Genomic DNA, 23,576 nt, shown 5'->3' with positions numbered 1-23,576 from the left:
AACAAACAATCAGTGCCATTGGTTTCAAGTGGATAGGCTGATTCTGAAGAAATTAAAAAATGAAAAATAACATCAGTGACATACTTCAGAAGCCGCCCACAGTTTTCTCTACAATATTAATGCATCTCTCTAAAAAACCTTAGAGTGGTATTTCTCAAACTGAGCCTCTGCCCCTCCTGGGAATTCTGAAAGGCTGAAAACAGTAGCAAGAAACCATTTGGTAATTTCTTTTTAGCTACAAAGGGAACTTAAAAATAAAAATCTTCTGAAACATTTTACAAAATAGGTTGAAACCAGGCTGATGTATGCTGGCAACAGCTCAGCTCCTCTAGAATATCAGGAAAAGTATTTATTTCTGCAGCAAGCCCTTACAGCCATCCCTTATTTCACAACGGTGAGGGAATGCAGCTACTGGCAGCAATTGAACTGAGTTCTGAATTTGTTGGCTTTTTTGAAGGGGGGAAATGAAAAAGATAATTTAAGTTATCAACTGGAAACTCACACCCAGAAAACACACTGGGGAGGATGCAGAAAAATGGGATCACAGGGAAAGGCTGGGATCACCTAGGGAGTGACAGAGGCTGAGCCAAGGGGAACTCGGCTGCTCAGTGCAGTAGGTGTAAAGTTAAGGAAATGCACTGCTTGTACTCTGTATAAAACAACTGCAGAAGAACTGGAGATTATTGCAATAACTGCCAGCATTCAAAACATCAGAAAAAGCTAATATCAAAAATCTACAGGTCTAAAATATTAATATCAAACAGGCAGGGATGAGTGTAGAACTCAGAGTGTGCATTGAGAGCATGAACAAATTCCTCCAGCTCGACAGGACATGGAGAGCTTTTTAACTGGGTATCATACAAGCTATTTTAAAAGTTCTAATTTAATTTTGTGTTCAGTACGTCTCTGCTAGAATGTCTGAGCCTGACATATGTTTTCATTGGTCTCTGAAAAATAATTCCCCACAATGAGTTTTAGATGTCTATTAAATTTCAGTCTCTCTGGCACAGAAATTCTGTACTATTTTGGACTGAAAAATCCTATATGAAAAAGCAAATATCAGTAAGGCTCAATGTTATACTTAACAGGTGTATTTGGCAATGAAATTAAGATTTGAATAAGCTTGCAAAGGTATTTTTTTAAAAAATTGTGATATCTCTGTAAATTCAGTCCCACTGAAATTGCTATGGAAATGCAGCTAAGAATTTCAACACCATAATGTTTATCTATTTTTAGGAATCAGTAAGTAAAGTGCTCTGAAAATCAAGACAGGCTTAAGACACATTGTTTTGCTAGTTGAAAATTATTTTTGCAGAGTAGAGCATAGGTGTACAAATGGCTGTACCTTAAGTGCCACATATAAAAATAGCCTTCAATATTTTTTTATGAAGGCCTCTTAAAAAATTCCTCCAAAGTAAATAACTTATATGCCTACACAATATGATTCAACTACTTAATATAGTCAACTGTAGAGCAGAAAATTAAAAAATAATCCCCTTATCCCAGTTCCCTGTGTAACTGGATGACAAAGCAGACCTCAATCATCACTGCAAGATTTCCAGCAGCACCCAAGGAAACAAGTAAAAGCTGAGATTCCAGTAAAGATCTACTGTTATTACAAACATAAAAACACCATTTCCTTTGCAATTATCCATTAAATAAAATATGTAGAAATCTACTTAATTCACTATGACACTTCTGTATTTATAAAAGTTAAAACTATGCAGAGAGAAAGTTTTAAAAATCTTCTTCCAATTAAAAAATAAAATTCTAGTGAAAAATTATCTTGATTTAGCCAAGGGATAGAGACAAAGGATGTACAGGATTAAGGATTTTCTTAACAGAACTTCTGTCTCAGTTATTCTGTATATTTACAGTGCTGTATAAATTTAAGCACAAAATTACACTCTCCAGCCAAAGCCAAAGAACAGCCCTTTGAAAAATCAGAAAAGGAATGCAGCTGAAACACTTGCAGTTAAATTCACTGGGTGACCTTTAGATGCTGCTCCAGAACTGAACTGGGTTCTTTGGTACCTGTTTCCACACCAGCCACATCACACTGCTCTGGCCAGACCATTTCCTGAGCTCTGCCTCGACACAGAGCAGCAGCTCCTCACAGCCTCTCCTGCTCCTGAGCTGAACACAAATTCAATTAAAGGGGGGCTATGGGGAGGGGGAAGTTTCCAGGCTTTTGTAAAATTCCCTTATTTAAAGATCCTAATTGAAATTCTTAATATCTTGAGGTTTATCTAAGCCCTTACATATTTTTCTAACACTTGCATTTTTTCTACCTACCACATTCGTTTTCTAAGTTCTAATATTCTCAACTCCCATTCAACTTCAAAATAAATAATTTCATCCAGGACTGTGATTGCACACTAATTTTATAAATATGCACACTACCAATAATAGTCTCAATGTATCTCTGTCTTTCTATACACTTAAATTTCTTTACTTTGATTTGCATTAGTGCATTCCAGGCTTATCACATTAACACTCCTGAAGAGGCAGGTTCAGACCATGTGAAAATGGAAACATTTACACTGCTCTAAACCAACTCTTTATCAAATGATCTTAGGTACTATGGTGGCTGCCAATAAATGCTTTTTGAAATAGGAAAGTGTAATACAGATAAGGAGAAGGAAGGTGATTACTAAAATCATTGAGCAGTTTTCATCCTCATTTTTTTTTCTGAGGGAGACTTTGCTTATTTTTGTATTGTAAAAAAGAGAGAGGGGAAAAAGAAAAACACACAAGTCTGAACACCAAGTCAACAGCAGACTCATGGTCAAAAACTCTGTTGTTCCTAACTTCCAGCTTTGTGCTTAAATACTGAAACACAACTATAGAATAACTTCCTCTTGGAATTATTCTAGGAGCAAAGGAATCTCTACCTGTAACCAGGAAGAATATCAGACCTTCAGGGTCAACCCCCAAAATCCAATATCTTCTTGTAGACTCTCAGGGCCAATACTGAGTATTTCTGAGAGCTTGGTTTCTTGCCTGTTATTTTCAACCGGGGACCTGGGCTAAAGGCTGCCATTATTACCGATTACAATACCTACCAAAACAAAAAGAAATTCACAAATGATGTTTTCTGAGAAACTGAAACTGTACAAATACGTTTTCCAAATATAAAAAACCAGCTACTCACAGCTTACATGTAGACTACTAAATTGTATCCCATTTATATGCAGCATGCAACTGCTTTCACTTGAAGACACAGATCAGTTTGATAACTTTGGGATTTAATATCTATTAATCTTTAGCCTTAAAAATGTTCATCTACTGTAAAAATATAAACTATTTCCTGTTTTACTAGCAAATATACTCTTCAAAACTTCAGATGCAGATATAGAACTTACAGCTATAGATTTCTATATAAATCACTTAGTATAAGATTCAAATAAACTGAAATTCCTGTTAAGCCCCACAAACAAGGCACTGCTGCCAACCTCAGAAGAGTTTCAGGAAGAATTCCAACAGAAAAACTGTCCAAAAAGTTTGTAAATTTTTTTTATCTAGAAAATACATATTGCAGTAGACTCATAAACAAGATTCTTTCCCAAAGTACTAAAACATGAGATCTCAACAATTCCCTGTACAATCAGACTTAACTGGGAGCTCCACTACCAAAATGCCAGCTTGCTCTTTATCCATCTCATCTCTTATACAGCATCTTATTAAAGTAATTATTCATGAAAAGCAGGGAAGACAGTGTTTGGATATTTACAAAAAGGGCAGCAGAGTTTGTTTACAGTGGTTTGTAAACATATATTGATAATTATTTTGCTCAGAAGCAGAGAGCTGTTTTTGTCAGCACTGCTTTCCCAGTTCTCCCTCCAACAGCACAGAACTGGGACAGCTCCAACACAAGTTAAAGCCACTTTTTTTATAGCAGAATTTACTTCTCACTTAACATTAAACCCTTAAGGTATGGAATCTGCAAGTTGAAAGTTACAGTACCTGTTTCCTTTGGTCTTTAGACACTGAGGAAACACAGGAGCAGCCTAAGCTTTCATGCTTACTGATACATCCTGAGACTGAAACACTGCAAGTCTGGCTATTATATCATCTCCTAAAATCCCTGACACTGCAACTATATAGTGAGAGGCTTCCAAAAAGGAAACCAGAAAGAAATGTGTTTAAATGAGAAGGGGCAGGCAAATTAAACCAAAATTGCTTAATTGCTTGTATATCTTATTACCAACTTCCACCTTTCCTGAAATTCCCTTTCAATTTCAGATATGAACAAAAACAACACCACAAATCATTACAGGGAAAAAAAGGAAATTCCAAATGCTTATTTGTGTCAGCTACTGACAACAGATCTCAGCTGATTCACTTCCAGCCCACACCGACTTTCAGTTTCTTTACAGAATATATAGGTTATCTAATTCTCATTAAAAAATTACCACATTCAAAAAATAAAAGGAGCTGTAGGGGACAAAAAAAAGTATATCTGAAACACCAGATCTTCTGTAGTGCAGAGATCATTCTAGATGGATGACAATTTGCCAGGCCATCTTAACATATTTGCATTGGCAAACGCTGCCAAATGCTTATCAGCAATTCCTATATGCTTTAGGAAATACTATGACTATGAAACATTAGTACAGCATTCCATGCTGAGAGAGGAAAACTTTCAGTAGATCTAGTGCACCAAAAACTGGGAATCAAAAGCAATCCGGAAATTCGGAGCCCAATACTTTTTCTAAATATCAGAAGTCACGATGAATTAAAATCTCTCGTATTTCAAAGACATCAACAAAATAAAATCAAAGCTACACAGCACATGAAATCCCTTCAAGTTGCAGGAATGAACTGTGGCATTTTTTTGTCTGGTTTAAGGGAGGGAAGGAGGGAATGTGGGAGAACACAAAGCAGCCAAAGCTCTCTTCTGCCCTAGTTGTAGCGCAGATGAAAAAGCCATCAACTGCCGAGGATTTGCGTGGCAATAAAAAAGCAAAACAAAAGACACTAAAAAACCCCTAAACAAACAACAAAACCAAACTCAAAAGTCTTACGTGCTAAGGCCAGAAATAAAATGAGATTTTACAGTTCACTCTTTTAAAATTAATGCTTCCCATAGATATTTAAACAAAACTAATTTAAATGAAGTACACTTAACATTAGCTCCTTTGACAAGTAAGAGTTTCCCAGTATCACAATCCCTTCACCTTCCCAGAAATTTTCTACTGCGTTTAAATAGCATAAAGGGGCAGAGAGGAAGCTTTTTTTTTCCTGGGGGCTAAATTCAAAGAAGGCTTTTAGAGGACATTGTGTCCTGTGATTAACTTCTCTTACATACATACTTGTCACTTCTTGTAAGAAATCCAGACAGGGTCGGCTACTTCCAGAAATACTTATTGAAACAGCCAGTGGGGTCTGTCCTTCATAGTTCCTTGTGTTAGTGTCTGCTCCATAATTATACAACATTTGTGCACAAAGCACATCATCTCTAAGAGCAGACAAGTGCAAGGGTGTCTGTCCATCTTCCAAGCGCCCCAAGTTTGTATCGGCCCCTCTCTGGAGGAACATTCGGCAGTACGAGTGATTGCTTTTGATCACAGCGTATCGCAACAGGAAACCGTTCTGAATGTCGATGTTGGCATTGTGGTCCAGGAGGATTTTCACACAGCTTGACCTCTCCCGGATAATGGCCAGCTGGAGTGGTGTAGTACCTTTATCACTGAGCGGATCAACCTCAGCCTTGAACTCCAGCAGGAGCCTGACAAAGGAGTCCCTGCCGTAGTGAGCAGCGACGTGCAGGGGAGTCCAGCCGTCGTTGCTCTTGGCGTTAATAATGTCACTCCTGTAGTCGGATTCCAGCATCAGGCGCGCGATCCTCGCCCGGCCGTGCATGGCTGCGTAATGCAGGGCGGTGAAGCCTCCAATTAAGTCCTTGACTGTGGGATCAGCTGAAGGTAAAATAAAATTTAAAAATAATTAGAAGGCGTTACGGTAATCCGGTGCTGGAAAAAAATAATTAACTAAAATAAATTCCAACGGTAATTGCTAGTCTTTCCAGGCATAGCATGACAGGATTTTTTGTACTTCAAACTAATTCTTGCTTTCATGAACATGCTATTTTTAAGACAAAGTTAGAAAAGAAGTTTTTTTGGTAACTCGTTCTTAAATACAATTTTTTCTCATACATATGTTTCCATTTGACAAATACTTTTCCACATCTTCCTAGCACTCTCAGGAATTAATTACTAATTACTCAAATTTTTCTGTCCATCCAGTTTTCCCCCAGCTCTACAATATTACATTTCTTTCTCAATGTTCAACTTTTTATTTTCCCTTGTGTTGCTTCTTGGTCTTAAAAAGAAGCATGTGTAGAAACATCTGCTGTCCCAAATTGCGGATGTTTTGTGGTCTGGCAGCATTGTATTGTTTTTAGGGTGTAATGCTGTATTAGGTAAAATGTTTCTCTGTGGTCTGCAGGATTTCCAAAGCATGTAGGATATATGTTATTTTAGATTATCTTGATAAAGTCTCTTTTTATAGATGATGAAACTGTTTAGAACCTGTTTTGAATTTATAGTTTCACAAGAGTTCAAGAATGTAAAAACCCACTTCTGAAAGGAGTCAGATAAACTGTTAGTGCAGAGTACAGGTAATTAGAGATTTATTTCCTCTTCACACAGCACAAACACTCAGACTGATTTATTAATTTAAAAATTAAAATAATCCAATCAATTTACTTAATTTCCTCAGGACACCCAAACTTGTTATACAAGTGACTAATTAATTACCCAAGGCAAGGTGCCATTTCTCAGCTAGAGAACAAGCCAGGCTTTGAAGTTTCTCCTTCCACCATACATGGGTGCTGCTGTTGGACACTAAAAGCACAAACTACACTGTGGAAATCTGAACACTTTCCCAATCTCAGTTAGATACCATCTGCACCAGAAGATCTGCTCTAAGTTCAAAACAAAAGATTAATTGCAGGCTACCCTAGACTGAACACACCTGAACACACAAAGGTGCAAACACAAAACAGGAATAAGCTTCCCAACCCACTGTGATCATATCCAGATAACACCAAGCAGATATTATATCAAAATGAAAAGACTGGAAGAGAGGAGTAGAGAGTACAGCTGCAAAGAAGATCCAGCAACTTTAAGGGCATTTTTAAATTGAAAGAGAAGATGGAGAGGAAGGAAGCAAACTAACAAAAAAAGAAAAAAAAAAAAAAAAAAAAAAAAAAAAAAAAAAAAACCCAACAAAAAAATGAATTCAGCCTGGCTACACAGAGAAATAAGTTGTGAGAACTGCCTCTAGTGCACAGAACAGGAATAAACATAGAAATAAGGGATATGTTAAGGAAAGTTTAGTTCCTTGCTAATGACAGCTTTCCTCATCTCCCATGAAAAGCAGAAGTCTCAGTGCTCTGAAAAGTCACACTAACCTGAACTAAAGGAATGAATGCACTACCCAGAGCTCAGCAGGAAAATGCAGCCAGTGACTGAATGGGTGTTCTTAACTTGCACTGTGATCATGTCCAAAATGCAGCAAAGAATCAGCACAACCCACACAAAGATAATATTTCAAAGTGATGCTGCTCCCAAGGTATCTTTATTCACAATAGCTCAGACTACTCTACATTGACTTCTGAGTGGTGATAAATAAAGTGGGTAACAGGCATGAGAACAAGCAGAGGGATGGTACAATCTGAGGGGCAGAACTGGGGACAAAGAGGGACACGATGGAAGGAGACAGCAGCAGGCAGAGCTGTCTTCCACCAAAAACTATTTTTAAAAGAAATAATGTTTCAGTTGTACCTTTTCTCTCCCACATTGCATAAGGCATGCAAGACATCATTTCTACCCCCAGATGAGGTGCAGGTCATTGCCAAAGCCTGTTTAATCAGTGCCATTTCCAAATTCAAGCAGATATGGCCCAACTTTTATATCTGCACCTATATGCACTTCTATACTTGTTGTTGTAATCCAAACCAAACAATTTCCTTGCAACACAAGGATGCCTTTTACCTACAGTTTTCAGTACCTTTCCACACCTTCTTTACTCCCAAAATGTCATTGCTTTGGACCACTAAAGTGAACCCAAAAATTACTAAGTCATGTAAGAGAAGTTTCCTTAGAAGGGTAGGAAAAAAGCCTCAGAGCTGGGCTACCAAGCTACACAAACAACCAACCTTTCCATAACAAACCCCTTAGAAAAACCTCGTGAAAATATACTGTAATTGCCATTAAGATTATGGATTTCTAGTGAGCCAACAGTCTGCCTCTGGATTAGAGAAACAATTTTAACAGGATCAAAAGGTCTGCTGCTATTCCATCAATGTCCTGCTGCCACCTCCTGGAAAACTCCCGAATTTCACAGGAGCTTTTAGCAGAGGCTGGACCTGCATGAAATTGCAAACCAATTCCATCCACTCAGTCCCTGTCTCAGTAAAAGTAACACCCCAAAGCTGATGCTGCCTAAAGAACTTGTGCTGCTATGGGGCTACTGCCTGATTTTTCTAAAATTTTCAGTATCATGTAAAGCAACTCTCTTTCCCTGGAACATGAGCAAGGTAAAACTGAATTGGGAATGACTCTCAGATAACCTTTTAGAATCTGCAGAGGGGTAAAAACTACCTGGAAGTTTTAGCTAGAAAAGGATCAAGCCAGCACTTGCCAGTAGTTCTCTATGTCATCTGCATCCTGACTGTCAAACATTTCTTTCATTCCAAGCTTCCCACTCATATGGGGAGAGCAGATTATAGAAACATGAACAACTGCATTTGGTCATTTCCAATGTTCTTAAATATAAGGCAAAATACAATGGCACAAACCTTGAACAGCTTATCAAGGGTACCAATTACTGCAATCAAGCTCACTCCAGATAGAAAATCTGTAGCATTGAATGATACTGAGATTACTTTATTTCATGTGAAAGTTGGGTACATAAACTAGATATTAGTTATTTAAAGTCCACTGTTAATAAAACTCTTTCTAATACTGCAATCTAGAGGATATAAAGATTGATAGATAAAAGACTCATATTTCAGAGTTTCAATTTACAGCTCAGTGGGACAGTTTTCCTTTTTCTTTGACACCTTCCTTAGGTCACTCTATCACAGTAATTTGGAAGCCAAGAAAGCAATGCTTAAGCAATACTTCTGGCTTCATGGAGTACTTCTATTATTTCAAGCTTATTTCCCTCAGCTAGGGCTTAATTCTGACCACAAGATTTAGAAGCATGGCTACATGCAGCTTCTGTTTTGAATTTGCTAAGATAACATTGATACAGAGATGTCCAGGAAAGCATTACTGTTCAGAGACAGAAGCACTTTAGGAGCTTGGGGGGGGTGAGCATTTGGCATTCTCTAGATCCTCCCAGATTCTGCCTGACCTTACTAAAATTTAGATACCTTGAAACCAAGACTAAAAATAAATTATAGGGCTGCTTGGCTACTTTCTCTTACTATTTCATATCTAGGAACTTTAGTGAATTATTTCTTCATTTTAATATGAATAACCAGAAAGTGCTCAGTCAAAGGTATTACCAAGGGACAGCTAACTGGACACTTTCAAGATTTTAGCTTGTTGTAACATTAATAGTAGTGGTTGGAAATTAATAAAACATATTTCTCGTCCAGTGTTGGATTGTCTGTCTCTGTATGTCATATTAAAAATTTACAAAGTACACTAAAGGGAAAACAGGCTTGTTTTACTAGATTACTAAAAGCTACACTTTCTGTTTTGGGGTTGCTTTGGGACTCCAGATTGTTTTTATGGGTGGGAAGAGATGGCTTCATAGAATATTCACTTTAATAAAATGAGGCAAATACACTAAGAAAGTAAAATTCACTATTTCTCATGAAACTAAGTTTCTCTATGGCTATGATCAACTTTCTGCATTTCACCAGTTGCTAAATAATATTTGTTATCTGACTTATCCCCTCTGTATCTAGCTAGTATTTCTGCTGGCTTCATCCTTTAGTCTGGACTGCTTTTTCTGCATTTTCCCCATCTATCTGTGTCTCCTTCCTCAGCAGATAATAAAAAGCTTCCTGCTGTTCCACCACCTCCACTCAAACAGCCAATCTGCATGCACAACACTGTCCTCTGGCTCTTTTCTTTGCTGGTGAGCAATGATGGAAGAGAAAAAGCAAAAGCAGGAGGCGGACAGGTCATGACTCCCATAAGAATCTACTTCTTATTTCCAGGTCAGTGACCAGATTCCCTCTCAGCCTTTATTAGCCCAACTCACCCTCCATCCCACTAGCAGGCTATGCTGGGAGTGCTCTACCCTCAGCAACAGCCCACTGTGCTTTTCCCACTCCTATTTTCCCCATGAAAATATTCCCAGCTCTGCTCAGCTCCATCACCCTCCAGACAGCCACAACCACCACCAGCCACCCCTTCCTTCCCACCTCAGCTCCCTCTTTTCCCCAGAACTCCACAGGCTCCCTCTCACTGCCAATTTATTACCAATATATAGTTCAATACTCTCTATTTTACAACAGAAAAGAAGTTCTTCCTTCACCCCAGTATCTTTTTTTTGTTCCATGGGGATTAAACACCAGCAGCAAAACAATCCACTCCAGAGGGAGAAAAGCAGAGGCCACGTGAGCAAAGGTAGACACAAACCTCTGCCTAATGAGGGTGGCATGATTAACTCAGCTTGTGAGAGTCAACTCACTTGCTGCTTAATAACTCATTTGTGACATTATTATGTGATAAATACTCATTATTTTTGTGCCTCTGTTTTGAGGGTAAACGAGGCAAGGCAGCAGGCAGTGCCAATTTTGGGGAGCGAGGCTCAGCTGCAGGGAAGCTGCTGTGGATGACTAAACCTCACACTATTTGTTACTCAACTTTCTCATCCTAGTGATTCAACTCCAAGCTGCCTCAGGACAAAGGTGTTTCATTACTGGCAGTTTTCATGAGGCATCACATTCAGCTGCTACTTTGTATGGGAAAGAGTAACAACAAAAATAAAAACAAACCGCTGCATCAGCAGCTTTGTATTATGAAAACCTATAAAATGAAAATACATAGGAATACAGAAGGGATTGGGGTTTTTTTATCATCTTTAAACTTACAGATAAAAAGCTAAAAGCAATGCATGTGACTTAAAGCCTTAAACTTTTGAAGGTTTGAGATTATCTGCATATATTACTTTTAAAAAGTGGAATTTAAAGTTGTATACTATATAGAAATAAATTTTTTTCCCCTTCCAAGAAGGCCACGAGGATTTGCCCTTTCTATGTGGTTACAATCTGTAGTAGGTGCATCCACAGAGTCCAGTTGCTCAGGCTGTATCTCACCACTGCTCTTAAGGAACAAATCACTGATTGTGCCATCATCACAGCCTGTTAATGCCACTCCACTTCCAGGATGATCCATAAGCTGACAAACCCAGTGACAGACACAAGGGGTCCATATGGCTCAGATACACAAAGCATCAGAGAGATCATTTCAGTTTCCTTGGGACTGAACACCTCATCATTCATTTGGTAAGAACAGTGCTGGAATAGAGGATGCTGTTCTTCAAGAGCACTGATCAGAACGTGGAGAACATCTACTGCTTTCCTCTCCAGCACCACTTTAAAAGATTAGGATGATCCCTTTCTAAAGCTTCAGGTGGCCTTGGAAGATGATAAAGCAAGGAGAAATTCTGACTGTACCACCTGAGGCATAATAATCACCCACATGAGTACCACTTAAATCAACAAAACTCACTCAGCTCTTGAAATAAAGTTTCATCGTGGCTGGATGCAGGAGAGCTGTAAACTCATCTGGATTAGCTGACACTGAAGTCCTTGCACAAAGAGGACTGTTTTCATAAAGTTTAGCAGATTCTGTTAAAGCCTATATTAAATTTAGTCTTTAATGCAATTGGTTAACCTGCTTTAGAATTCTGAAACAAGCTTCCCAAGGATTTAAATTCAGGGATCTGCCTTCCTCTAATAATACCCCCTAACAGAGAAGAGAACCCTGTAGTGAGTGCATTTCATTTTATAATGAGTCCTTATAATGCCCTATTTTCATAATGCTTATTCATTCCTTAAACAATTCCTAGGCAATGCTGGGAGGAAATAGTTATTAAAATATAAACCTAAGCTATGATGTCATTGACAGAGTATGCATCAGAAATAAACAGATATTAAGAACAAAAGAATAAAAAATAAAAATTACAAAAGATAACCAGAAGTTATCTAACCAATTTGTATCTAACCAATGCTGGAAAGCCCTGCAGTGCAAACTGGGACAGAAAGGTGTCAGATGATGTCCTGGGTTGGCTAAATGATGCTTTTATCCCCTGGGTTTGCTATATGATGCTTTTATCCCCAATTGTCTGTTCTGTTTATGCTGAATAATAAGTTTTGCACCTTTAAGACTTGTTCCAGAGAGTGGAGTGGGGGAGAGAAGCACACAGTTTGTTTGCAGACACTGCACTCACTCCTCCACATCACTACTCCTAAACTGTTGTTGTCTGCAGATAGACAGACAGCAAAACAGAACTCTCCTTTATTTTAATTAGTTTGAACTAGCTAAAGCAAAAAAGTTCCCTAAACTATAGATTTTTTTCCTTTTTCTTTAAACCTACTCTAAACTAAACAGCCAAAAAACACCAACAACTCACAGCTATAGCCCACCAAGCCAGGCCGGAGCCACAACATTTCCAACGCCAAAAAAAACTAATAAAAGACTAAGTAAGCCAAACTGCAACCCCAAAAAGAGACTTTTCTGAGATGAAAAAAGTTTTCATCTCTTTTAAAACAACAAGAAGTTTTATTATTTATATTATTTTTCATTATTTATTTTTTTCCAATTTTCTCCAGAAAAAAGTTTTTTCCCAAACCGATAAAGAAAAGAACCAATTAAATCTACTGTTCTAAAAAAAAAAAAACCCTTTAAAAGTTCTCTCCCAAATTTACCCTAAACCAAAAAAAAAAAAAAAAAAAAAAGAGATGAGTATAAAGCTTTTTCTCTGTGGGGAACTCCCAAATTTACCCTAAACCAAACAAATTGACGCTAAAGCAAATTTCCCCTAAACCAAAACAAATCCAGATGAGTATAAAGGTTTTTCTCTGTGGGGAACTCACCTCCATGTTCCAGAAAGACACGGACACATCTCTCCTTGCCCCTTGCTGCAGAGAAGTGGAGCAAGGTCCAGCCGTTGGCGTCGCGGCCGTTGGGGGAATAGCCCTGCTCCAGCATCTTGCGCACGGTGTGGACATCGCCGGCGGCCACGGCAGCCTGGATCTGCAGCTCTTCCTGCAGCTCAGGGTTCCTCCTGCAGTGGTGGTGTAACATCCTAGCTGAGTCTGGCCTTTACAGGAGCCTCATGAGCTCACACGAGTCACCTTCAGTCAATGGGAAGCAGGAATAAATTAGGATTGGGATCAGCAATGGGGGATGTAGGAAAGAAAGCATCGCGTTCCGTTATTCCTAAGACTTCTCTCTGTATGCGGGGAAAAGTGATGCTACGCGGAGGATAAACCCCAAATGATCTCACTCTTATTAGCAAAATCATAGTACATGGTGACATCACTGAACAGCAAAAGAAAAGGACACTTGCACATTATAAATAGTAAATGTTTTCTTCAGAAGTGACAGCATCAAACAGCAGCTCACAGTTAAAGCAACCACGCAATGAGCAAAATGAAAAATCTCCAGAAGCCACCATTCATTTCACAATCACACTGTGGTTAATATCACTACCTCCAGAGACACTGGTTAAATGGATTATTCAAACTATGGAATGGATGATCCAAACAGTTGCAGGGAACTGCCACTGCATTGCTACAGTAACTGAACTGTGATACTCTTTCTTTTTCTAGAAATGCACCCCTTGTAAGCTTCAGTGAAAATATCTTACAATAGAATCCTGTGACCTACTGCATGTGAGTATTAGTAACACTAATGATCAAATTGAAAACTTTAATTATCTTTTTTCCTTTTTCACCCTTTTTTTTAATTAGAGTTTACTGTTTGTATTCTGGCTTGAGCACTTCTTAATTAGTACACACAGGCTGCAAAGAACTTCTACGTTCCAAAAATCAAATACGAGGATAATATTTTATGAGTTCTGAAAATATATTTAAGTGCATTTACTACAGCCCTGTCAAACACCATGAGAACATATATCAGAATAATTCCATTTATAATTACCTTGATACAGTACATGAGAGCTGGGCCAAAAGGGTATCTAAAATAGCCACTATAAAAGAGCCTAGAAAGAAGCACACCTTGGGAAAGAGAGAAATACTGTGTACTCCATGCTCTGTTTGTAAAGTACCACCTGCAGTTCTACTTGGGGGCAAGAAAAAAAAACAGGTGTATTGTTCCCCAGCACACAAAGTTAAGTGATTGCATTTTCACATAAATTGTATAGTATATCCCATAGTCCTAAAATAGAAAGGAGTATTAGAAGAAAGAGTAAAAGCAGGGTATGAGAAAGGTAATGCTGAGCAACAGGAGCCTCAGAAAATACTCAAACATGGATGGATATCAACACAGACCTAGAAGATTAAAAACAGAAATGTATTTAAACTCCTGCAAAGTTAATCAACATTAAAATACAAAGAAAAGTTCTAATGATGAAAATTAATTTCAAGCAAAACTTAAAATTTACAGGAATTTTTTGGTTTATTAGGATGTCAACACACATCATCACCTAAACCTTCTTTTAGGTATCAAAAAGACTTCCAGATCCTCATGATCCACAGGTCATTCAAAAGAAATTGCAATCACCTCCCCACATCCCACTGGACACTTGTTTTCCTGTGATGCAGGTATGCCCACAGACAAGAGAAAAGTGAAAGCATCAATCACTGCCAACTTTGCAGACAAAGGCACAGTGTGTGTTTGCTCTTCTACAACCTCCTCATGCCTATGGTAAGGAAGTTATTTATCTGCTTTTTGGAGAGATATAAACTTATAATTAACAGGTGCTGCAGTGACCCCACTTACCCTGCAAATATGGAAATTACACACAGCAAATGCCTGTCTTTGACATTTATAAATGCTTCAGCTTACCATGTATGGCAACAATCACTACTTCAGCATAGGGTTATTAAAGAAGACTTTTTAGCTCCATATGTTATACATGGCTTAGAAACTGGCTTTGTTTTGTTTTACAGTGTGAACTTCATTATCTGAGGCTGGGAGGAAAGGGGATTTACAAAGCAGCAACTGCCAACTCAATAGGTCAGCTTTTGCAGCATATTCCAAAAATCAAACTTGGTTAATCTGATGACAATGGAAGTATTTCTATTGACTCTAACAAGCTTTTGCTAAGCTCTTTTCTAAACTCCAATTAGCACTTCAGAACATGCTCACCTATAAGACAGGGAGCTTGACTTCACTCTGCATCACACCACTAACAGCACTGGTAATGAAATTCCAGCTGCAAGAGCAAGATCTTCTTTGGATTTGCAGATGAAAACTGACAGTAGAATCTAACTGATGATGATGAATCATGCAAAACCCTTAAAAAATTCTAATTCAGACCATGTCTCTTCTAGCCCTAGTTTCTGAATACCTACAAAAACAAGATATGAAAACTTTTTTTTCAAACTGAGAATACCTGATCAAAACTTAATGTAAACAAACTTCATGATGCCATTTTTACAGTCCTTTCTTGTAAAGGACCAATACTTGCAAGCCCTCAAGTGATCCTGAAGGTTAAGGTCAGGCTAGTTGCTCAAAATGCTACAGAAAGAGATGGGATGACTGAAGAGATGAAATGAGATTTCTCATTTGAAGGGACAGCAGTATTCCTTCCCCCTGCAACTCTCTGTGAAGACAGTTGGTTGAGGAAAAGCAGAGCTCTCTCTCTCACACTTCTCAGCTGGTGGGTATATTTGTAATGCAGCATTATAAAAAATTGGCATTGGCTCCATATGTTGCATGTGACTAGCAGAGCTTATTCAAATGAGCTGGTACTAAAGTACATAAGTACTAAAACATACAAAGCAGAAGACAAAGTCAGGCAGCTCCTTTTATCACTTGCACAGTTTCTGTAAATATCCACTCTTCCATCTCACCCCTATGGCAAGCAATGAAATTCAAATGACAAGAATACTTAACCATAACATTAAAGGTTTCAGGATAGTTTTAGGTACACACCAGCTTTGAAAACATTTTTACTTCTGCTCCATAGATCATTTAAAACTCCTGTTTGCAAAGCCCCATTTAAGACATCAATCTTTGGAGAAGAGAAGGAGGACTACTGGAAGTAGTCCTTTGGCATTTAATATTTAATGTTTTGCAACTGTAATCAATCTCATTCAGGACTCAGCATGCATTTGGGTTGTTACATATTGGCTTTCTGCATGCAAGTAAAAAAACAAAAGGAAGCATAGGGGGGAAAAATAGACCTATATATTCTTGGTTATAATGATTTTATAGTGCCATGAAAATGGAGGACAGCAACAGTTACTTAATTGATTTTGCAAATACAACAGGATAAACTCAATGTGGTCCTGAATTACCTTATAAGAGGTTGTTACTCTTTGATGGATGTCCCACTCTTCATTGTCTTCACTGTTCATAATCTTCTGTGCCCATGTGTGTCAAACAACCTGCTACCCCTTCAAAAAAATGGTATTTCTTGTTAGTTGTAAAGAATAAAAGCCAGAGGTTTATTTACTTTTACTTTGTTTGGTTGTGAGAATGCCACATTTTCATGCAGCTATGTCAGGAAAGACCCAAAGTGTGTCTCCTATTGTTATCAAAGAATCCTCCAGAGGTTGGGGAGGACAGAGTTTGCTTCTGCCACATGAGGAAAAGGCTACAGGGAATATTTTATGGAAGACAAGAGAAATGAGGGATGTGCTTCCTCTCTGGAGTATACCTTGAAGAAATGGTCTACACTCTTCTCTAATAATTATGTGTATCTGCCCCTCCTGTATGGAACAAGAATGGATACAAAGGTTACAGTAGGCATTTCTGCCTCACTGCTCAACACCTCCCTGTGGGAGTCAGATGCCAGGAAAAACAGGATCCATTTAGTTCTTCCCAAACTACTCTTGCGGGTTTTTTATTTGTTTGTGGGATTTTTATTGTTGTTTTTGTACGGGGTTTGGTTTTTGGTTTTTTAAATCTCCATCCCATCTGTGTTTCCCTAAGTAAAGAATAAAACCTGAGCACACAGACCATTGAGCTGTGTCCTTCAGGTGGATTTGCAGAGCCACCAGGCTGTCTCCTGTCCCTCATGTGACAGCTCAAGCTGATACATGCTGTGTTTCACAAGCAGGTAAAGCCATCTCCACAGTACAAGAAAACCACCAGCTCAAAAATCTTCACCTTTTCTTCATATAGAACAACCAGCCTTTTAGAATCAAGGTTTACCAAAATCCAGTTACAACCCCTGTGCAGATTCCTCCTTCAGAGGAGCCCCTCCTTATCCCCCCCATCACCTGCACTTAATGGGATCAGCCCCAGACCATTCCTCCTGCACTCATCACTGTTATTTCACTAATTCTTTCTACTAATTCTTTCTTTATCTGACCTTTCATTTCCTTTGGCTGCAAACTTTTAGTGAAAGGCTCCCTTATCTCATCTGAGCACTGCAATCATGCAATAAACAATAAAACCATTAAATACTTAATTGTACAGCTGATCACACAAACCCAACTGTGACTCGTTTCTTCTGCAAACGAGTTGCACCAGAGCAGTTCCCTCAACTGTGCAGCTCTCTCTTAGATTAAGTTGAAATTTCTGCCACTTAATGCAACATAAAATCATCCTTTGCAATGATAGCTCAAAGAGGAGGATGAAAAAAGCCCTTTTTATCCCTCTTATGCACATTTTCCAAGAGCTTTGCTTCCCAAGATAAAACATACAAGGTCTTCAGATATGCTTACAGCCCTGCACAGAACTGCACTGCCATGACCTAATTTGATCACATTTCTAGCCTTGTTTTTTTGCCTAGATGATCAGTCGTTCACCTTTTTTTTTTTAATTTTTGCATGATTTTCACTTTAAAACCCACACATTTTTTATTAGCTGATGCAAATTAGAATTGCACTGACTTCACAGACTACAGACAAGGTAACAGATTGCTCCACTAAAAAAGTAACAAGCTTTTTTCCCCCCAAAGGAAAATTAGCTGCATATGGCAAGAGTAAGATCTGCAACTTTAATAAAAATAAGTCATATTTAGTAAGAGTAAAGCTCCCTCACTCAATGACTTAACAAAGTTTGATTAAAACACTAATAATTATAGTAGAGGCAGCACTAAATAAAAATAATAAGACAAACATCCTCATTATCTATTGATAATGTCTCATGTTGTCAAAGAGATCTTAGACTTTGCCACATCAATGTGTCACTTCTTTAAAGTCACGGCAAACATCATGTGGAAAATTAATTCCAACATATGTATACACTTACTTTAAAGAAAGTTAAAGGTTGGTACAAAAAGCAAGACCTCAAAATTCAGTATTTTGCTCATTCACATGGCCTGACAGAAAGAGCTGATCCCTAAACTCTGAGATTACACACCCAAGAGCAGAACAAGGACCATAAGTTCCTGATGTCAGCCTAACTCTGTCCAACAAGGGAAGTGTACCATTACACATGACATTCAGTATCTGGCATGGACCTCATCAGTGTAGGTCTGAGTTGCCTGTGGTTGAAGTATTCTGAGACATTTAAATCAAATAAACAACAGAAAAAAGGAAAGCCCTGTGGAATAAGGATAATCACATCAGCCTTCATTAGTCTCACAACTCACTTCTCCTACCCATTTCAAAGCTTGAACAAGCTAAATGTGTTCTCACTCACATGGCATTTTAAAAATGGTCACTATATTTTTGACAAACTAAATACAACCATCATTTCAGCTGTCACTCACGCTCCTATTCCAGGAGCTCTTCAGACAAGAGTAGGGCAAACAATTGTGTTGTCATTTGCATTCTCACATCACAATCGTGAAGTTTGCAAGTAACATGTGAAATATCAAAATTTCACAGAGCCTTATAATCCCAAATACATTTTCTGCTGAAAGTTCCATGCTACAGCCCAGAGATGAAGAGAGATATCCCTATGGTTGAGATAAAAATCACCAAGCAACACATGGGAGCTGCTGGCCCTGAAAGCAATGAGTTAACAGTGCATGAATCCAAAACATCACAGAGGAACTGCTGCTTCAAAGGGAAGAAGCCTTCACTCCTCACAAGGTGTCATTAAAAGTTACACATTTCTCGTGAGAGCTCCTGTGAGGCCAGCTCATAGCTCGGACATACTAAATTTAAAATAACCAAAAAAGTTAACTTACAAGTGCCACACCAACTTCAGATGTTCCTAGAACTAGAGGTGGTGTTGTTACACACTAATAAGCAGCTGCTGTGTAGTTACATTCTGCAGGTGGGTGAAACTGAAGCACAGGGGTGTCATTTTACTACAATTATCCATCTCACTGAGAGGTTGTGAGGTCTAACTTTGGGCCTGATGGAGAATCAGAGATCACCCAGCTCAAGCAACTTCAGGTCTGCAAACCTGAGGGAAACTTCACCTTCAGCAAGCACAGCAACCACTCAGCATCCTCAGCACCCCTACCCATACACTGGCACCCTTAAGCACAAGCAGAGCCCTGAGAATAAAATCCTGCAATTCCTTCTGAAGGCAGGACCTCCATGCTGCTGCTAAAGCCAGGCCTGCCAGCTCCTTTTTCAGTAGAGAATGCTGCATCAGGTTCACACAGCCAGAGCCTCCTCCCTCAAGATGTGCGCTGACAAACTGCAGAGAGCTTGTGCTCTGCAGCATGCTTGGAGATCCTCGTGTACCAAGCAAAAAATACCAATTCCCCTCCAACTTCCAGCAGTGACACCACTAAGTTTTAAACAGCAGAAGTCAGGTGGAAGCTTAGCCTTATGAGTAATTAATTTGTAGCAAGTGTTAATTGCTAAGATCTATGTATTTTCACGTGATTTACTACCATTAGAGCATCCAAACACCAACACTGCAAGGAATGACAGAAGCAGGAACCAATGGTGAGTTCAAACCACATTAAAGGAGTCACTTCAGCCCTCATTCTCACAGCACAGCTGATAAAGCAACTGAGTGCTGTTTACAGAGTTTGGGCATTCAACAATCTCTAGAAATACATTTGATATATATTACTACTTAATACAGCCTAAAAGAATCCAAGTGGACAAAATTTTTTGGATGTCTTTAGTGGACACAGCGAGATTTTCACTGTGATAATATCATTCTGTAAGCATTGCTGGAACAAAACAAAACCATCCCTCAGACAGCACATTTCCTTTAAGGGTTGAGAATTCCCAATGAGGAAAAACAAACTCAAAATGAGGATATAGCCTGAAGACTAAAGCTTTCTCTAAAGGGCTGCTATACTTGCAACATACTGCATTTCTTCCAGGGATCAAGAGCAGGACTTCAGCATTTCAGTGATCTCTGTGCCTTGTTTCAGCCATGTGCAAATTTCTGCCAGAAGTTAATTCCCTGATTCCTGTGAACTCAATTCCAGTCTCTGCATCTGAATCAAACTTTGCTGCACTGGCATTTCACACTAGGAAGGAAATTCACAAATCAAATGAAAACTTAAGTCTCCTGTTGTGAATAAATCCCAAAGATCCCATGAATTGTTGGCACCACGAGGTGTTCTGTCAGAGCAGCTACAGCCCTGATGTGAGAGGCACTGGGTGGGTTGGGAAAAGGGAGTTAAAATAAACTAAATTCAGATGAAACAGCTGTGCAATAACTGCACTGGTAAGTTTGTACTGATGCACATCTGCCTCACCTATTAGCAGGAAAATCCCTCCTGGAATCATACTGGGCATGTCCACATGTTCTGCCATTACTCCTGAGTTATCAAAATAACATGGAAAATTTCTTCCCTGCACTTCCAAAGCGTGCCTCAGGAATTGCTGCACTTGTGTTACAGAGGGATTTTCTATTTAATCTTCAACACAGAGCAACCACTTTTTGTCTTGATCTAAAGACATCTGTATTGGAAAAATGATCCAGCCTTGACCAAGGCTGTTGGCAACAAACACTGCTGCTTCTCCTGCAGGCTAATGCTCAAAAACAATTGATTGCCAACAATGAACAACGTTTTGGTAGGGCCAGTGACATCTCTGAAAACACGACACAGACCACAGGGACCTCCAGGGAGGGCATTCTAGCCAAAAATCCAAGCTCACCTACATTTGAAACAGATTAAAATGGCTTCAAGACAGACCCTCCCTTAGGAGAAGGCGCAGAGTCTCCATCCTTTGGAGCACACTGACAGCAGGATGCAGAAAAAGTCTGACTGACATCATTCACCCCCCACTCTCTCTCCTAGGATCCATTTCTTCATCTCACCACGTAGAACACGCAATTCTCCCTACGAACAGCTCTCCCCCTGAAACACAACCTCCCTCCTACCAGCAGCACTGGCTTTCAGGACTCCTTTCATTTTTTCCCCTTAAGCACCCAACAGCATCATCTTCTTCTATGATCTCAGCCCAAAAAGTAAGTACTTGTAAGCAGACACCATCCAATTAAATTAATTTCAATTTTTGCAGCTCCGTTACAACACACACACAATAAAGTGACCCACACAGGAGTGAGGCATGACTAAAGCAAGGTACTGCAGTTACCAGGACCTAGCCCAATAAAGATTTTAGAATTGAAACAAAAAGAGAAGCAGTGCTGAACCCATAAATTTATGGAAAGACTTAAAGAAAAGATCCTTTTAACGACTTAGAGCAAAGTATTTTTAAGTGACACCCCTGAGATGAAGACACAAAAACCCCATTAAGTAGCAATTCATAATCAAAACAACATTTGCAGAATAATTTTGGAAAATTATAAAGCGTTACAAGAGGAACTGTACTTCAAATAGGATTCAGAGCTTTCAAACTTATAAAAAAGGTCAACAGAAAGTAGGTTTTAAAAGAACAAAGAAATCTAATGCTACCTATTCAAATCCATAAAAACACAAGAGGCCCCAATCCCAGCCAAACCATGTGTCGAGGATGACTCTGAGAGTCTAAATGAATCATCACCTTTCTGGGGGCTTTTTGAGTGCTGTTTTCTCTCTTCTGTGTTATTTTGTTCTTTGGAGTCACTATTTTTAATTCTCCTTTAAGGCAGCTTAAACCTAAAAAAAAAATAAAATAAAAGTAGAACTGAGCCACACAATGACATAAAAGAGAGCGATGAAGAACAGAATTGGTTAATACAAAAGCAATAGCTGGGCAAAATAGGAAGAGCCTTCACAAATTTGGAAGGAAAGGGGTTATTCATCAAAATCGGGATCTCTCCTGGAAAAGGAGGACACTCTCCCAGGATACTGAGGAGTTGAAGGGATAATAACGGCAGGACCGCTGCCCTGTCAAGGCAGCTCCTCCAGGGAATGGAAGTAAAGATAAGTGCTAAAGAATGGGACAGGAAGTAACCCAGAAAGCTGAGCTGCTGGGAAACCAAACCTCTCCCTCGCAGGAGTTCACGCTCCAGGAGCCGTCAGCGGCGCGCACACACACACACACACACACACACACACAAAAAGCCGGCCAAGCCCCGGCGCACAGCCCCAAGGCCCGGCGGCCGCCGAGGCACCGGGGGCGCCGCCGGGGGCTGGGGACGGGGACCCCCCTCCTTGGGCAGCCCCGGGGGCGGCCCGGAGCCGGCCGGGGGAGCGGGCAGGGGCGGCGGGGGGCTGCGCAGCCCTTCCCGGAGGGAGCGGCGGGGGCTCCCCTCACGGCCCCGCACCCGCCGGAGGGGCTGCCCGGTGTGGGCGAGGGGAGGCCACGGGGTCGCGCCCCCCCCTCCCCGCGCCGCGAGGGACCCCGGGGCAGCCGGGGTTACCTGCGTGACCCGCGTGCCGGAGCGGGGCGGGCCGGGGGCCCCGGGCGCGGCCGCCCCCCGCGCTGGCGGCGGCGGCGGGCGGGGGGTCGGGGGGGCCGAGCCGAGCGGGGACACTTCGCTCCGGGCCGCCCCCCTCGGCTCGCGGCGGGGTCGGCGGGCGGGGACTGACCCGCGCCGCGGCCAATCCGCGCCCGCCGCGCCGGCCCCGCCCCCGCCCGCGCGCCGCCGCCGCGCCGCCATTGGCCGCCGGGCTGACGGCGGGCCCGCCCCCGCCCGCGCGCCGCCGCCGCGTCCCATTGGCCGCCGGGCTGACGCGGCCCCGCCCCGCGGCCCCGCCCCGCTGCCGTAAAGCCGCGGAGGAGTGGGGGGGTGGCTTTGCGACAGGGGCCGGCGGCGGCGGTTCCGGCGCTGTGACGGAGCGGAGTTTGGGCCTCGCGGTCCGCCGGGGGCGGGTGAGTGGCGAGAGTTGCCTGGCAGCGGCCGCCGGGCAGCGGGGCGGGGACGGGCCCGGGCCCGGGCGCTCCGCGGCTCGGGGTGACTAAGCGGGGCAGCGGGTGTGCGGACCGGAGGGGCGAGAGGCGCGGCCTGGAACGAAAGAGGCGGGCCCGCATCGGGAGGGGCGGAGTGATGTTTTATGGGCGTGGTTTGATTGTACGGGGGCGGGGCCTTGGGGAGCGATGGGGTCTGCTGGCGGGGAGCCCGGGAGGGGCTGAGGGAGAAACGGGCGGGTGAAGGAAAGGTCGCCGGCTGCTTGCGGGGGCCGAGGGTCTCCGCGCTGTGCGGATG

At 41.0% G+C, this 23,576-nt stretch overlaps 1 protein-coding gene across 1 annotated transcript in view; it reads right to left on the bottom strand.

Annotated features, from left to right (window-relative positions):
* The window catches only part of ASB7 (ankyrin repeat and SOCS box containing 7), a 29,119-nt gene extending 7,093 nt beyond the window's left edge, over window positions 1-22,026 (bottom strand). Inside the window, exons 1-4 of the mRNA XM_058811556.1 lie at window positions 21,989-22,026; window positions 16,463-16,561; window positions 13,070-13,330; window positions 5,316-5,921 (exon numbers count right to left, since the gene is read on the bottom strand). Of these exons, the coding sequence (XP_058667539.1) occupies window positions 5,316-5,921; window positions 13,070-13,280 (817 nt within the window). The 5' untranslated portion in view covers window positions 13,281-13,330; window positions 16,463-16,561; window positions 21,989-22,026. The remainder of the gene's footprint in view (window positions 1-5,315; window positions 5,922-13,069; window positions 13,331-16,462; window positions 16,562-21,988) is intronic.
* Window positions 22,027-23,576: the final 1,550 nt, after the last annotated feature.

The sequence above is a fragment of the Ammospiza caudacuta genome, chromosome 10, assembly GCF_027887145.1.
Source record: "Ammospiza caudacuta isolate bAmmCau1 chromosome 10, bAmmCau1.pri, whole genome shotgun sequence".
Taxonomy (NCBI): Eukaryota; Metazoa; Chordata; class Aves; order Passeriformes; family Passerellidae; genus Ammospiza; species Ammospiza caudacuta.
Note: the sequence above shows the minus strand (reverse complement) of the source record. Positions and strands in the feature narration are given on the sequence as shown.